Below are 18,115 nucleotides of genomic sequence, written 5' to 3' on the forward strand. Positions count from 1 at the left end.
CTTGCACAAATGACGTATGGGTCTTACTCCACTTCTTGGCACTGATGGGCAATTCCAGTGATGTTCTCATAAAATAATTCAAGAGACTGAAGAGAACAGCCTTCCCTCCAAGTTACACTATCAACAAATAATCGTAGGAGAGCTTTACCCTCTTATCCTTACAGTAAATTACTCTTCCTGGCTCAGAGCTTTAAGATTTTATTGCTTTTCAAGTTAGCATTGGAGGATTTAATCACAGATTTGCTAGATTTAACCACTCAACCCAAGGTTTCCCAGAAACTTCCAGGCTCAAATAAGAGTTATAAGAGAAGTTCCCTACTAAGAGCACTACTGGAAAAAAAAAAAAAGGAATTACTATGGATTTCCTCCCAGTAATCATTCATAGCTTGAGTTTAGCAATAAAGAAATCCATCATCATGCCCCCAGCACCATCTGGGAGACCAGGCTTTTGGCAGAGAAAAATGGAGCAGCAATTGCCCAGCAGCACAGGAAATCAATGACTTCCCTGCACAAGGGGAGCAACAGGCTGCTCCCACTGGCACAGGTCATTGATTTCCCTTTCTGCCAGCAAAGCTGCTTTGCACACCCAGGGAACAAAGTCTCCAGACATCAGTATGATGCACACTCCCCTGAGAGACCCTGCTCTTACAAATGTAGCAGGCAGAAAGTGATACAGTTTCAGCAGGACAGAAAGGGAAGAGCTGAAGACACCTGCCTCTGGGTAGAGCAACTAGGCACTGACATTTCATGCTGAAAAGTAGCTAACAAACGCCCAGTTTGAGGGTGGGTTTCATGCTGCGAAGTAGGTAACGAATGCCCCAGTATACTGTTGATTTAAACTTATCTCAAATCCCTGGACTGGAAAAAGTATTCAAGTGAACTCTGACAATGTTTGTCAGGGAAAACTCATCTTCCTTTTCTGCCCAGTAATAGAACAGCACTTTATTTCTAGCAACTAAAGCTCTGAAAAAGATGAAAGAATACTTTTTGATTTTAAGTACAATCACGTAGGGAAGTCTGGAATACGTGACAGTCATATCATCAAGACAGTCACATCTCAACATAAATTGAGAGCTTCCCCTGAAACACACCTTACCTTTACTGCAAGCAAACATTTTTGCCCCAAGTCTGAGTCCCCAGAGAAGCCAGAGTAATGAGATCGTTAAAAGCGTGTATGCAGTCATCAAGAACAGAACTGTCTGTAAATGGTGTCAGAGGTTACCAATATAAAACAACAGATGGAAGGGATTTCTGATCAGTCCAGACTTGGCCCTGATTTGAACCAGTGCTCTGAATAAGCAGCTTGTCCACTAACCAGCCATCTCTCAGATCAGAGGGTATTGCTGTAGTTGTTTCCAGAGCTATGCCCACATACTGACCTCAGTAACTACGGACATGTGAGGCTCACCACTGGATCTAGCTGGCGAAGTATTTACCTGCATCAAACATATTTTGCAAGCCATCTGTTGATAGCTACACTGTTAGCAGTATCTAGGCCTAGTGACTCACAGATAAACTGTAAAACAGGTGAAGTAGAAATATCTTAGTCTCCTCAGCAGTTTCTCAGTGAGACCATTTGCTCGTGTCTCTGCCCACATTCTATACCTGTATCATGTCTTCAGATTAAAAGGTTACATTTGAAAATTCAAGTATCTTCCTCATTTCTCTAGAGTCACCACTGCTCTAAATCAATTCAGGTCATGCTGAAATTAGTCTTGTCCTTCATCACGTTTACCGCTTCTCCAGTTCTGCTATAATTAATATATGTTCATAGATAAGTTACAAATAAAGTGAAAGACAAAAAAGAAGTAGGATTAGAGTTCAATATTTTTTTTCCTTGTCCCTTCCTCCCTGATTCAATAAGAAGCCTCTGAAAAATTTTCACCACATCACAGTTCAATTAGTCAGCAGAGACACTGCCTGATGGTGTCTCATTGAACATTACCTACAAGAGAATCCTTAACAGATGTGGGCACCACAGTTAACCCTATCTGGCTTCTTGTGAAAGGCAAAAGCCTCATGTTTTCTAACCTTTTCAGCTTCCTCTCCATTTGTCATGGTTTTATGATTTTTGGTACTGGTATTCCACATCATAACATCATGTAGTGCATTTAGAGTTAAAGAGTTAATGTTCCAGCTCCGTGGATCATCGATAGTTCCAGGTATACCTGTCTCAGAAGAGAAGAAGAACTCCATTCCCCAGAGGACTTTGCGATGCTTTGCGTTCTTACGTGTTTACGCTCTGAGGGAAAGATAAAAACTGTCTGCGGTCACGGGACATTCTCTTTCCTTTGGGATGGACTCAGCAGTGGGTGCTCGCTGCCGTCCGCCTTCAGCGTTAGCGTAAGGCCTTCGGTTTATCGGACACTCTCTCTTGCTCATTTTACTTGATTTATTAGCTTTAATTCCAATTATATTGTATTATATTGTGTTATTTTGCTTTCCGATATCTATTTAGTAAATTAGCTTTCCTCCTCAGATCGTTGCTGCTGTTTTGTTCCTAGGCCCATCTCCCTTTTTCCCTTTTCCCTTTCCCCCTTCCCCTTTCCTGGGGCGTGGGTCCGTGGGTCCCCCGCACCAATCGTCACGGAACCGGGCCGAACCTGCCCGTAAACCGTTGACACCATTCTAGCTGCAGTAAGACTCAATTTGCCCATTCTTGAAAGCAGTAGACCTGAATTTAGCATGGTGAAATGTTTCTACTCATGTTTCAATTTTACAGTTTGCAGAAAGGCAAATATAGTGACTCAACAGTGCAATTTAACAGAACAAGCTTATTTAAACTAACATCCTTCGTCCCAGGTATCCAGCATGCATAGCCAAAACCACATCATACTTTTGACTGACAGATTTAGAGCTATTATTTATTGCAAACAACATGACCATCATTGAAGCCAATAAATGCTTTATGATTATGTTCCTGAACCCATTACAGATCTTACATAATGAACAGAAGAAGACTCGATTCCAGATTCACTCCAGAGAAAGGTAATTTTCTTCTTAAATACTATTATTTTCCTCTTGGAAAATTATCCTTTTTTTTTTTATGCTGAGAATGATTATGATGAAAATTCTTACCTGTTTTCCATCTAGTGTGTACAAACGTTTAACCACTCCTGAATCAAGCTTGATGGCATCAGTTATATCGGTAAGAACCTGTTCAAATGAATGTGCTGTCTTCTTGTTAAGCAGAATCCGGACTGCCTTCCGTGGTTTCACTCCACTTCTGATGATAGTGACTAGTTTAGGCCTAATGAAATCCTTATTTTCTTTTGTATCTGGAGTACCTCCTTTAGCAGTGGCAAGAGACGGCACTGAACGAGAAGTAGAAGTTGTCTTAACATTCACTGACCAGTTTGGGTTTACATTCTTCGTGTACTCCAGCTTCTTGAAGGGTTCTATTGAACCACATACATAGCTTTCCCCTGCAGAAACAGAAGAGTCAGACCAGCAAGTCAGATTGGAGGGAGAGAAAAAGAAAAGGAAGGGCAAAAAAAAAATATATAGTCAAATTAAAAAAAAAATAAAAATCAAACCCTTCTCAGTAACTAAACATTTACTGTTATCACTTTTGATCCACAGTGCTTAAGGCATTGACATCTTCCCTTCTCGGATGCTACAGACTAAGGTTATCTTCTAAAGAACATTCATCAGCTGAAGTAAAGAAAATGCTGTTATGAACTTCTTCAACATAGTGGTTTTCACTTCAGAAAGCACTATCAGAAGTAGGGACTGCTACCACCAATAAACAGCATTCACATCTAATCAGCTGTCCAGCCCCAGCCCATTTTCACAGTAGTCCACCAGCCTTCATGCCTCCTAACAAAACAGCAGGCCCCAAACACTTCAGAGGAAATAGTACAAAACAATAGCAAAAACTATAGGTTATGCATTACTTTCAGAAAAAGGTAGGTGGAAACATCACAGGAAATGTTTAACATTTGATTATTTGAAACTTTAAGTAACATAAAACCAGAATATATGCACTCCAATCTTATATTATTCTGTTGACTCAAGGTATTATATAGTGGAAGAAGGAGCAGGAATTACTGAGCTCCCCTCCCAGCACAGTGGGAACCACAGCTTAAACCATAGTTTAAGGAAAAGTTGGTTACAATTCAGATTTCTACTGGAACATTATCTACAATGAAATATTTTCAGCATTTCCACATGCACATTTTCTGGCTACATTACAGTTCCCCAGTAATAGTATCAGCAGATCTTTATTCCTTAATCCATTTCAGCTGCAGGCTTTTGAGAAAAATAAGCACCCATTTGTGCGCTCCCAACCCCTTCCTTGAGCCTGACGGACTGCAGTGCCACTTGCACTAGGTAAGCTGGACCAGCTAATTGATTTGATGGCATGTAACAAAGGCAATACTTCAACATTGCAACAAACTGAACCAGGACACCGCCTGGTTGCAAGAGAGGAAAAAAAAATACAACAAAAACCTCACTAAACAACATTAGAACAACCAGACCACACCTTCTGGCAGCATGTAGTTAAACTGGATTACAGAAAAAGCAAAACCCTATCCTGAACTATACCACTGAAACATCTGAGATGTTTCAATTCTTCTGGGTTCAACAGTTCAGAAAAGATACTTATGTATTTATGTTAGCAGCTTATCTCAAGGTATCCAAAAAAAGAACAAAATGTAGTGAGACGTGAGATGCACTTCCCATGCCAAACAGCACAGAACAAATCCTCTCCACACACCAGAACAGAATTTTTGAAGGATCCTTAGCCTACGTAATGGGGAGTCACAGTTTAATTATTGCAAAGTATTCAGTTTTTCTTGTAGTTGTCAAGATTTCAGGGCCCTCAACTCCCCAGCTGATAGAGCACACAAGAATACAAAGAATGCTAGCAAATACACAAAATTACCATAGTTAAAACTGGGAAGGGAACGTGAGGGGGAACCTTCCTATGATCCTGAGATGCAAAAGAGCTTCCAGTCTTGTACAAGCAGAGTTGGCATGATGCTCAAAGGTGAAACAGTAATAGGAAGCTGCACAGTAATTATCAGAAAGCTAGCTGAAGGACTCCAAGAAAAGACCAAGGAACTCGGAGCAACAAGTGAAGATGGACCAGTAAGCTGAAAAGATAAACGCAATGACAGCATAAGATCAAACAAGATTTTTATTCTTCTTTTAGTGCTCTACTAGAGCAGAAAACAAAAAGTGGAATGGGAGATGAAGTAAAACATTCCAATGTTTGCTAGTCATTGTGTAACTTCAACTCCATCTGCACTTTGCAGTAACATCTTAAGCATTAAGAAAGGAATCCAAGACAGAGTGCTTGTGCTAACCTTAAGACAAAGGTAAGACCTTTCTTCTAACCATGACAGAAAATGATATATATCTGGTAACAACAGAACAAAAAGGCTCAGCAGCATTAATGATCGAGCAGCAATCAAACAAGGCATGTTCTTTTATCCAAAACCCAGTCCAATATTTTTAGCACTAGCTACTCATTACTGCACAGACAGAACAGTTAAAGGATCCTGCCATGATATGAATAGGACTGTCCTTGATATGATAGTAACAGCTGTATAAAATACTTTGCTGAAGTCAAAACCAAAAATTTCTAGCAGATCTGTGATTTTTTAAGCAAAACTGATCTTTGAGTTTGTCACTTTCCTCCTCTTTGGAAGGAGGGAAAAAAACAAAGGAAAAAAAATCTGATTGGTTTTCAGAGTCAGTATTATCAGAATTGTTCTGTTCAATTGTTTAAAATAAGGATTATGTCCTTATTAAAAGGAAATATATCTTCCACATTAAAAGTGACTTCTTAAAGGGTAGGTGCATAAACAAATGGCCATACACTGCATACCCAGAGGATTTACATTAAGTTTATTGAGAACACTTTTGGTGCGCTTTCCTGAAAGGATATAATTCCACATGATTACTAATACCTCCTTTATTTCAAGGTTAGTGGACTTCTTTGTAACATACGACAGAATGTCAGCTCTTAGCTACAAAATTAACTTTGTGTAAAAGATCATAAAACAGTCACTGAAGCAGTGGGATTGTTTTAACAGACTGTTTTACCCTTCTTCATTTCCAACCAAGCTATATTACACCAATAAAACATCTGCAGCCAAGGGAAAAATATCTTTTTCCCTTGAAGAGGCTCAAGTTAGATACAGAATGTCTTAGAGACTGAGCATCCAAACCCTTGAAAGACTAAATATCTGTAGCAAAAGCTATCTTACACAAGAAAAAATAGAGACCTTTCCAATTGTGTCACAATATAGACTGCATAAACCTTCAAGACTCTGCCTGAAGCATAAGAAAACTTGTGGTAAGTTTGTCTGGGACCGCAGCTGTCATTTGTGGGTGTTTCTAAGGGTAAGACCTGGCAGGACACAAACCAGATGACAACTGTAGTCCTAAAAAGCATCTCTTCACAAAATCTGTAAATTATGGTTTATGGTCACATTCAGCAAATTTTGAGTACTCCTGATCCTTGGAATAGTTAAGAGAAAGCTTAAACTTCCTGAAGTCAGGACTCATGCAGATGGGAGCTAGAAATTTCAACATCTAGATAAATCCTTTAGCATTTATGCTGCTTACATATAGAGGAGATGTCAATATAAAGGACAAAAAGCCTCCTCCTTGGTTTTCATCCCTTCTTCCTTTTCACAGTTACCTTAAGAAGAGAAGACTGCAAATAAGTTTCCTAGTGAGCACCAGTCCAAAAAAGCCACTGTGTATTTGCAATTTCTTCCTCCAAAGACTGTCCCAGGTGCTGTAATGCAGAGCCTGGGAGGTTTGTGGCTCAACAGCCTGAACTGGAGCCTGCAATAAAGCAGGCTTGCTGTAGCTAGGACAAGACTAGAACTAATAAGGTGATGATGCTTTTGTTGTTTTTGTTTGTTTTGGTTACTGATGTTACAGCACCACAGCAGTGATTTATACCAGAGGGAAGACAGAAGCTGGAATTTGCTGACCAGAAGCTCCCTTGGTTCTGATCAGCACCAGAGCAGCAACAACCCACACCTTCAAGGGGTAACAAGACTAAAGAACCACCAGCTCTTATCCCATGTCAGTCTCTAGGACAAAACACACCCCCCACAAGCTCCAGCTTTGACTGGCAACTGGAAGAAGGTGGTAAACTTTACAGGAAATGATCTCTGAATGCTTGATTTAAGGGTGAAAAACTCAAGATGAACCAGCAGTGTGTGCTCGCAGCCTGGAAGGCCAAGAGTATCCGAGCTGCATCAGAAGAGGAATGGCCAGCAGAGTGAGGGAGACAATTGTCCCTCTTTACTCTGCCTTCATGAGGCCCCACATGGAGATATCGGCTTTTCACTGAGTGGCAAGGTGCTGGAACAGGCTGCCCCAGAGAGGCTGTGGATGCCCCATCCGTGGAGGTGTTTAAGGCCAGGTTGGATGGGGGCCCAGGCAACCTCCTCTAGTACTTGATTTAGTGGTTGGCAACTGCTTGCAGCAGGGGCACTGGAACTTGATGATCCTTGAAGTCTCTTCCCAACCCAAGTCAGATTAGACAAAGGTATAGGGCACAGCCTATGTAAAACATCCATTAGATCACATCTCCCCAAGAGAGGGAAGTGAGCAGCTCCCAGTGCAGCCTTTTCTTCCTAATGAAATTTTGACTCTCTGCATCAACAACTGTTAGAAAATGAAAGGAGAGACCATCCAGCTGGTTCTGGACATGCAACATTTAGGAAAAAGAGTCATTACTAAATAACGAGAAGAATTCTTTTTCAGACAGCCCTCATGCCCCCTCAGCTTCTCACAGCATCACTCTGAATGAAATGCATCCCACTTTGTTTAAAAAGAAGACACAATGTTTGTTTTCTTTCCTTGAAGCTGTAATCTTGTAATTTAAGTTCTGCCAGCATTCAACACTTCAGAATTTCTAAGTGTAACAATTAAAAAAAAAAGTTAGTGTCTAGAGACTAATCAAGAAGCTAGTCATCAGAAACCATAATTAATACTTAAACATCTACTACCTGTAGTTATATACCTTTCAAAATATAGTGCAGTTGAACCACTAGAGCCATTAAAAAATGAAGGATATTCTCATAGGTCACAACAGAACTTTCTAACACACTTAATGCATTAAAATTATAGGTATGTGTAATCCTTATGTATTTCAGATACAAATAAATGTATACAAGGTGGCTGCTGAAGAGACATTGAATCACTGTCTGTAAGCACTGATCCAAGTGTTTGATCCTCCCTTTGGCATTTGGGCATTAGCAGTTAATTTGTTTTCTGGTAATGAGAATATTAGCAAACTGGAGAAAGACCAAGCCAGTACCTCTTTGAAAGGATGAGCCATGGTGCTTTTCTGTCCTAAAGGCAACTTGGCCTAAAATGGCTTCATACAGAAGCCACAGTTGGCCTTAGGTGGAAACTCTGGAGAAGGAATCAGAGGCAAGCACTTACCATTTATCAAACTGCCAATTTATTGAATAGCCTTGATTCCTTGTAAAAGTGGAAAAACAAGGAACAGAAAGTTCATCTACAAGATGACAAGGAGGAGAAAGTGCAGCAATCGCGCTCCGGTAGTGAGACATCCTGGTGAAGATGCTTAGTGCCCAGTGGACTGGACAACAGACAGTGGAAGAGAGCATGGAAGGGGACTGGTAACCCCAGCTCAACAGGTATTTTTTCACTTCCATTTCCTTGGTTCTATATAAGCAAATGACAGGAAGAATCTCTGAGGGGATGTGACAACAATTTCAGACTATCCCCATCTTGAAGAGCAGATTGCACAAGTAAGATGACCTGAATCAAATAAATTACTACTAGATGGCTCCCAGATGTGTTAGTTAATAGAGCAATAACCTACTTAAACTGTATTACTGCTGTCTTGTCTCCCTTCATCTAAAAATGCAACACCGCAAATGAGATAAAGCATCTATAGGAAATATATCTGATCTGCCCACATTCACCTACCAATCAGATGCACCAAGAAACTTTAAATCAGGTCTCCTCAATTTTTTTTTTTAGAAGACTTTCTGGCACATGGGTATTTTTGCTCCCTTTGGAGTAAGAAAAAAGAAAAAAAAACAAAAAAACCCACAAAACCTCCCCCCACTCCTTTGCCCATTATAATCTCAAGGAAAAAAAAATATATTTCCATCCCACTTTGCCCCCCTACTCCCACCATTTTCTTCAGTCTTGCTACAAGCAAGACTGGTCTTGTACACGCTTCAAAAAAAATGACCAATTCCACCAATAATTTGTTTAGGAAGACATAACGTGAATCATCCAGCTAATGGATTAATCTTCTCTAATTCATCAAATAAAATAATCTGCCAAAACAACCCTCTATCATTTATACAACAGGATTATTCAGCTGTTTATTAAACAATGTAAGGATTGCAGACGTTCCTGCCACAGGATCCAGTCCAAATTTTACCCACTTTGATAGCCCTGGATCAAGCCTATGGCAAACATCCAGTATCAGTGCAATCCTACAGATGTTCACATAGATTCAACTCTACAAACATTTAAAGATGCTTTACTACTATTATTTGGCCTCTCTACGCATATGAACATTTCAATTCCCAGCTGCTAAGGTAGGCATGACTTAGGAGAAACGGGATTAGCTTCAGAGCATGCTGCAGATCACATCAGTCAGTTCCTACAGGCTGACCAGGCTGGGCTTCTCACCAGCACCGTTAGAGCAGGCAGCAGAGTTAATGAGGCAGCAGCAGCAACAGGCATAAGAGCAGAAAGCAGAGATGTGAGAAATGAGGTGATGGTGAAAGCTACAAGACTCACATCCAAAGCAGTCGGGAAGTTTCCCATTGTCTACTGCTTTGTGAGTGCTCCACAGGAAGCTTCTCTGCCACATCAAATACAAACTGCCTGCCTCCTCCACTTGCCAGGGCCTTTCCCTCAAATCTTATATCATTCATCTCCTTCTGTGCCACTCCAGTGAGATTTGTACCTCCTAAGGATTTTTAGCCACTGACAGCCATTCCCAGATTTCCAACCTGGTACATTTGTGCTCTGTCAAACTGCTTCTTTAATTAGGATCACAGGCACGAGATAAACCTACAAGAGACTGTCATTTTTGTTTTTCAGATTATCACTTAAAATTATTTTTATGATTACATCTACACAAGAAGGGCACATACTCATGCAAACCTGTACAATAGTTTGGCAGCACACCCAATACTGGCATGTGACATTACTGTTTCCCAGTACTCTCTCACTTACTCTGTGGTTTGGAGCTTCTTGGTTAGTCTTTGCCAGTGCTCTGCTGCAGGCTTCATCTTTTGTGGTAGGTATCGTGTAAATTTCAAACAATTGATTCTGGTTCATACCCAAGGCTCTGAGGTAATATTATAATTAAAATTAATGAGAAAGGGATGCAGTTCTGGCTACGGATTGATTCTGTGGTCTTAGCTTCACAAAGCAGGACCCCAAGAGTAAAAAACAGTAAATAATACTCCATGTTTCAAATGAGTATCCTGCTCATACTCATCTATTACTGTTCTTATTACTCTGTTCCATGGTAATTTCTTGGGGAAAGAACCATCAGTGCATCTCCATCTACAGTTTTAAGGATGACACACTTTCAGAAAAACAAAGGAATTCAATCTCTTCCTTAGACTTCGTTTTTAGCTACACAATTTAACCTTAAAAGCAGCTTAGATTCTATTGTTTTTCCATGCTCTGATTGCTTCCTATACCTAAATAATGAAGTCATTTGACATTTTAAAGGTATTTTGTAAAGGTAAGAGGGCCCTGAAAATCAGGTCTAACAAAAAGAAGTTAACCTAAATCCATGACATTCTTCAGCTCGTCTAAGGTGAGAGAAGCTGCAGAGCATGCAAAACTTTTTATGACAGTAGATATCCCTTGTAATCAAAGTCCAAAAAAGCTCAAATGCCTCACATCTTAAAAATTAAAGAACCTTCCTCCTTCCCACCTACATACACACACACACACAAAAAAAAAAAAAAAGAAGACAACTATGGGGAGTCATTAGTTTAAAGTAAATGTTGGACATGACCATACACTTCAGAATAACAAAGAACTAGCATACTCTCATACCAGTTCTTGGTTATATGCAGGATAGAAATAAATATTACTGAAGCAAAACAGCTCCTTTACACAGTCTTAGCTCCTTTGGGACCACTCTTCATGCATTTCTATAGATTTAGCACTGGGATGAGAGGCAGTGCCTGCTCATCTGTTTTCCCTAGGAGCTAGGTGCTTCTCTTTGTTCACCCTCCCATATGGGAAGGTAAAAGTAGAGTAACTGTCTCACAGGCATAAACATCAAACTCCAAATCAAGGCTTGACATATTTACCCTACAATGCTATCACCAACTCAGAACCCACTAAAACACATTAAGAAATAAAGACCAGTATCAAAATTCCTGAAAGTCCCACGAAATTTATATAGTGAGGGCACAGCCTCATCATGAAGGAAGTAACACTTGGAATAGTTTGAGCACAAATTTCACTTGACAAGAGGAAAAAAAAAATTAAGCAATTTTCCAGCTATTTAAACACAAAGCACAGCTTCGAGCTAATTAATGCTTTACCAGACTAGCCAAACTCTAATAAATTTGTACGGTAGAGTGGAAATAGCTTTCATAAAAACCACTACCAAGTTAATATGTGAACCTTTTACTGTAAAGTATAACTTTACAAGGGAATCAGAACAAAATAAACTATCTTACAGTTCTATACAAATAGAGAGGAAGCTCTGCTTCAGATGGAATACAGATACAGCTCATTACTCACACACAAAAATTAACTTCTGTAAATTCCAGTGTCAATAGCACAATAAGACTGTCCAGCATGAACTATACACAGGAAGAAAGGATGTATTCATTGTAAAAGTAAGGAATTAAGTCCCACAGAACAAAGAAATACCAAAGCCCTTCTTTAAAATGAAACCTAGCTGATACAGTTATTCACTTTGATTTATAAGTAACACAATTATTCTCTAGGATGCCAAAATAAACCAATTTTATAGGCTAATAAAAATCACAGAATAGGCTGGGTTGGAAGGGACTTTAAAGATTATCTAGTTCCAGTCCCCCTGCCACACACACAGGGTTGCCAACCACAGGGCCCCACTGAACTGAGCATTGAATACCTCCAGGGACAGGGCACCCACAGCTTCTCTGGGCAGGCTGTGCCAGTAACTCACCACTCTCTTCAGTGAAAAATTTCCCCCTAACACATAATATACATCTCTTCTGTTTTAGTTTAAAAACATTTCTCCTTGTCCTATCACAATCAGATCTCATAAAAAAGACAATCTCCTTCCTGTTTTATAAACTCCCTTCACACACTGGAAGGCCACAATGAGGTCTCCCCATCTTCTTTCCAGACTGAACAAGCGCAGTTCATTCAGCCTGTCTTCATAGGAGTGGCACTCCAGTCCTCTGATCATCTTTGTGGCTCTCAACGGGACCCATATCTTTCTTGTGCTGGGATGTTCCAGCTCTGGATGCACAGTACTCCAGTTGGGGCCTCAAAAAGGAAGAATAGAGAGAGACAATCATCTCCCTCACTCTGCTGACCATCCCTCTTCTAATGCAGCCCAGGATACTCTTGGCCTTCCAGGCTGCAAGTGCGAACTGCTGGGTCATATTTAGTTTTTCATCTATCAGAACTGCCAAGTACTTCTTGGTAGGGCTGCTCTCAATGACTTGTTGAATTTATTTCTCAACTCAGTTCTCCCCTTTGAAACAGCTGATTATCAATGGCACCAGAGGCTATGCAAATCCACATTAACATCAGTGATACTTTCTTCTTGATGAGCAAATGAATCAAATGAGCACAACACACTAACACTATTTTTAAACAGATGTTGATTAATATTGGTCTTTCCTTTCAACAATTGATTTTCTCCATCAATTAAATACCACCCTGACAAATACATTTCTATCCCTGCCCTGGAATTCATAACAAGAGCCTTAATATCAGTTTCCTTTCCAACATGCTAAAACTGTGGTCCTAAACTAAAAAAAAAAACCAACCTTATTCACATAGGCAATCTTACATTCCAGTTTTCCCTTATATTATCTTCATGTTGTTCTCTCTGCTTTGCTTTTCAGGAAGGGAGGACTATCAAGTATACCCTCTTCTCAAAACTTCTGCTTAAGAAGCTTTTCTCTGCTATGTTATCTAAAGGAGGTAACTATTCAGATCTGCTCCTTTGATGGGAACCTTATTTAGCATTGCCACTTTCTTCTTCCCCTCACAAATTAGCTTTCTTCTGATCCTTTCATTACATCCTCACACTGCAAGTTCTCTATTCTATGCTAAAAATGAAAATAGTGATGAAATTACAAACTCGGTTACAACTCTAAATTGGCTCCCCAGCAGCTATACTTTCATGCACTAGCTTACTAGTTTGCCCAAGGCACCCTGAAGCCAAGGAAGCATGGAAAACCAGAGTTTTTTGGCCTTGATTTTCTTTGAACACAGCCAAGGATCTGCACTTTTGACTTTACAGATAAAAACACCAGCTCAATTATGCCTACATGCTAGTTAAATGCTTTCAGGCCTTCTACATCTTAGTGTTTTATACTATGAGCTACTGTCTACAAACATGAAAAGAAACCACTGTGAGCCAGAAGCACTCTGGATGCCAATTGACCAGGAAAAAAAACAGCTTTTTTCTCCTGTCCTGGTTGACTCTATTCAAATCATCCACCCCTGCAAAGCTATAGCTACAACCTCAGTCTCTGAAAGGTTGTCCACATTTATTCCACTCCATGAGTGCAGGGTACTTTATTTAACGTATATTCATTTGTAGAGAGATGTTGGAGAGTTGACTTTACTGCAGAGGTGAAAATATCCCCCGACAAAACTTACAGAAGTGGGCACCATGCACCTTGTCACGTATAACTGACTAAATTCTCATAGCTAATTTTCAGTTCAGAAGAGGGTGCAGATGTGGCCTTCAAGATCTATGGCTATGAACACCAAACTACAAAAAAATACAAAAAAAAAAAAAGGAAAAGCTTAAACAATTAATTCCAACAAGAGGGAAATAAGTAGCAAGTTAAACAAACACTGACTCAAACAAAACTTTACTATTTCAGTTCTGATTGCTCACCTTCTACTAGCTGGTCCAAGGAGGAAATCTTTTTGGAGCCATCGATTGTGTAGATTGTTCTCACTCCCTGGGGCAGGTTCACATTGTCAGACAGAGTTCGGGTCAGATCAGCCAGCAGAGCTTCAAAAGACCTAAACCGGTCAGGGGAGATGGCATAAACAATCCCTTTGAAATACCGGTCTCCATTACGATAGAAACGAACTTTCTTGGCTTTCTTCTCAGAACTCAAGGTCTGTAGAGTACGGGTTCGGTAGAAGCTGCAGTGGGCACTGTGGGTAGGGCTGGGTAAACCATTTACCCGGGACCCCCGGCCATACCGCTGCGCTTTATCACGCTCATCAAAATGCTCCAGCTCCATATCTCTCCCAAACGACATCTTGAAATTCAACCTAAGGGGTGTACAAGACAAGAGGTTGAACACCTTACGCATTGTAGGGGAGCTCACCTTCATACATCACGTTATATACAAGACAGATACAGACAACTACTTTCCAGACTGAGAAAAATGCTTGAATGAAGCCATGCTACATTCACATGTTCATTTTACAGCCCTCCTGTCATGCCATAAAAACTGGTTTATAAGTCAGGCTTTTTATGCCACAGAAACACCTCCCAGGAAACCAATTGCTAGGAATACACAAACATTAAAGTTTATTCAGTAAGAGCTCTGAAAATGAGGTGACAAAGTGGAGTCAAAGGGAAAAAGAACAAATGGGTCAGCTTTCTACCTACTCCTCATCTTAGATTCAGGTGATATTCGAGTCCACTCTACCTTCCAGACCATTTGACCCTGCTATATTGTTTGTCCCATCCACGATCTCAGAAGGTGTCACTTCAAAATACAGTAATTGCTTACTGCTTGGCAACAAATAGGAGCTCCTCAGAGGAGCAGATGTTGCAGGCTGGTGATTAGAATCAGAACTATCAACACTAGCAATGTGACTTGGTGGGTTAAGCCCACTGTTAAAATAGTTGTGCTTATTCCAACCACTTATTTCAGTTGTCTTTGTGCACTTTGCATACTCCAAACCCACAGAACTGCTCAAATATCACAAAATTAAAAATAAATAAATAAAAGTAGAAGGTAAAGAAGTCCCAAAGCTACAATTTCTCAAAGAGTAAGCTACTTCTGTGCTTAAAAATACCTTCTGAAAATCTTGTAGAAGTCCTAGCACTAGCACTCAAGTTGCTTACTGGCGACAGCTTCTTTTGCCAAGAAGTCTATTACTGGAGTGATAAATTCAGTGTGGATGGGCAAACAAGCAATTAGCACAACCCATGCTTGACAGCAGCAAAGAGCTCTATTCTGGCCAAAATGGTCCCAATTGTTCAGTGTAAGTTCACATAAATGGAAGTTCATTTTTTTCAGAAAGGAAATCAAGGAGGCGTTTACTCGTTTTCCTTTTTATGAGCAACACAAGACTAAACACTACAGATTGCATGTTAATATATATATATATTTTATGAAGATTAAGTATGAAAAAAATTAACCAAAAGATTACTAGGTTTGAAACACATTTCTCCTAATTTAATAGTCACCTAAATTTGCACTTCTATGCAGAACAGCAAAGCACAATAAGTTTATTTATAGTACAGATGCACAGATCTAATTTAGAAGTGGTCTCTCTCATTGATTTCCAATAAAACGGGGAAAAAAAAGCAGCAGGCACTTGTTTAAACCACTCACAATCATATGTCCTTTTAAAAAAGTAACATCCAGACCTGCTGCAAAGCAGTAGAAGTAAACAGAGGGAACAAACACAGACAGACTTACAGACATTCTTAAGATTACACAAGCTTAACCACTAAAACAGTGATTACAGAGCTGGACTTTGATGCTGCAGAACTGTAGGGGATGTGCTCCACAACTTCTGTGAGCTGTTCACGTGCTTGACCAGAGCCAGCACCTAAAGCCAACCACTGCAAGTACAGAGTCTTGGAAATTACTTACTCTGGCTGGAGACAGCTTACTACTTTGCTATGTACACACTGCATCATGTGCTCATGTATAAATGCAAGATTTATATTCTCAACACTTTCAAAGCTACCAATACTCCATATGTGTATATACACACACAACATGTATGGATGCACATGTGTAAAATGCGTATGCATACATATACACAACAAAATTTATTCTATATGGTGTATGTGCACATATATACACACATGTACATTTGCATACATGTATGCATATACACATAAAACCATACACACATAAATATGAGTATATATACAAACAAAAATAATCTACCTTTCCCCTCATCGGTATATATGTACCCCTTCAGCTCACAGAACAAGAAATCCACCATGGCATTTCCCTGACACTTCCCTATTGGTTAAATACTAAACATGATTTAATGGCCACAGCTTAGGATCAAGACTATATACCACAACACTTCTATGTTTAAAAAATGAAAAAAATAAAATAATAATAAAAACAGTTGTTTAACTTCATTTTTTAATGTCCGTACAGTCAGATGGGGTAAATCTCAGAACTCACAATTCAAAACCTGAATCTGGGAAGCAATGCCAGGGATGGGAAAAAATGGCTTTTGCTCAGGGCTGCTGTTTCATTTGCTCAATTTATCTCACACACACGGAAAGGAAAAATGAGTTACGTGAAGATATAGTTGAAGATATAGTTGAAGATATAAGTGAAAATAAGACTCTCAGCTCTAATAATTATGGAGTATGAGGGAGAGAAGCATGAGCCGCTGCCCTTCCTTCCGCACGCTTTACGCTTCCATCAATAATGGCCGTAACTCCCAATTACGTCCTTTACAATCGAGCTCCTGGAACGACACGGTGCTGCTAATTACAGCAAAGCGTGTGCAAACCGCAAGGTCGGAGCAGACAAAGAAAGTCTAAATAATCCGGTCCCGTGTCTCAGCGTGTGCGCACACACACGTACCCACACGCGGATATATAGGAACAGAGGGACACACCCCAGCACACCGCCGTGCCCAGCGCTCAGCACATCCGTCCCTTAGCGAGCCGCGCTCAGCCCGAGGAGCACCGAACGCAGGTGTGGGTGCTCCCATCCGTGCACACACACACCGCGAACACTCCGCATCACACACGCATCACACTCCGATGCGCGCGGGACCCGGCAACCATCACCCTCCGAAGACGAGGAGCAAACCGACCGCTCCATCGTTGCGAAAAGAAATACACTCATACACACGCGGAGCAGCGGAACACGTACGCGTACCCCGCGGCGCTGGGGCGAAACGCGGCGAGCAAACCTCGTGAGAGGCACGGAGCACCCCAGCCCCTCCGCAACGCTGCCCGGAGCCGAGCCGCACCTGACGCGCTCCGAGGCCGCAGAGGGAAGAGCCGCCGCAACCCAACGCCGCAGCCAGCGGAGGCCGCCGCCCCACACAATGGGCACAGGTGCACCGCGCCGCGCCGAGCGCCCCGACCCACGGCCGCGCCCCGACGGCCGCCCCGCCGCAGCTCCCGGCCCTCACCTGCTGTCCGCAGCCCGGAGAGCGCTTCTCGCCGGCGGGACGAGCCGGGAAGGCGACGGCGGCGACGGGGCGAGCTGGGAAGCGGCTGAGGAGCGGCAGCTCCCTCCCTCCTCCCCCCCCCCGGCGACCACCCGGCTGCGATCGCAGGAGCTGCCGCAGAAAGCGGCTCGGATGCCTTTGTTACGCCTCCCCCGGCTGGAGAGCGCTGCTGGGGAGCCCGGGCTGCAGCTGCTTCGCCTTTCTGCTGCTGCTGCCGATTGCAGTGATTTGCATTAGCCCGGCCCTCATTGAAATGCGGCTCTTCACACCAGCCTCTCCCGGCTCTCTCTCCAGAGGGCGGCACCGCCGTCCTCTCCCCCCTCTCCCTCGCTCCCTCCCTTTCCCGGGCGCTGCGGGGCTGGGCTGGCCGAGCCGGGCCAAGCCTCGCTGGGGAGATCGCTTGCGCACCCGCCCCGAAGTGATGTGCCCTCAGGGGAACCTCGGCTCCCGGGGAACTCCGGGGATGAGAGCCTCTGAGGCCCTGGACCCCCCGAATCCTTCGGGAAGCATTTTTTTTACCAGATGT

General features: G+C 41.7%; 1 protein-coding gene across 4 annotated transcripts in view; it reads right to left on the reverse strand.

The window, feature by feature from the left end:
* DCLK1 (doublecortin like kinase 1) overlaps positions 1-17,863 on the reverse strand; it is a 230,980-nt gene extending 213,117 nt beyond the window's left edge. For 2 of the 4 annotated variants that reach the window (XM_065730235.1, XM_065730236.1), the window contains exons 1-3: positions 17,551-17,863; positions 14,078-14,466; positions 3,079-3,425 (exon numbers count right to left, since the gene is read on the reverse strand). In XM_065730235.1, coding sequence (XP_065586307.1) covers positions 3,079-3,425; positions 14,078-14,453 — 723 coding nt within the window. In that variant the 5' untranslated portion in view covers positions 14,454-14,466; positions 17,551-17,863. The remainder of the gene's footprint in view (positions 1-3,078; positions 3,426-14,077; positions 14,467-17,550) is intronic. The other 2 variants (XM_065730239.1, XM_065730238.1) reach the window with 2 other exon arrangements.
* Between the last annotated feature and the right edge of the window lie 252 nt (positions 17,864-18,115).

This window comes from Cyrtonyx montezumae, unplaced genomic scaffold, assembly GCF_038088225.1.
Source record: "Cyrtonyx montezumae isolate F1298 unplaced genomic scaffold, pur_monq_1.0 scaffold_12, whole genome shotgun sequence".
NCBI classification, from domain to species: Eukaryota; Metazoa; Chordata; class Aves; order Galliformes; family Odontophoridae; genus Cyrtonyx; species Cyrtonyx montezumae.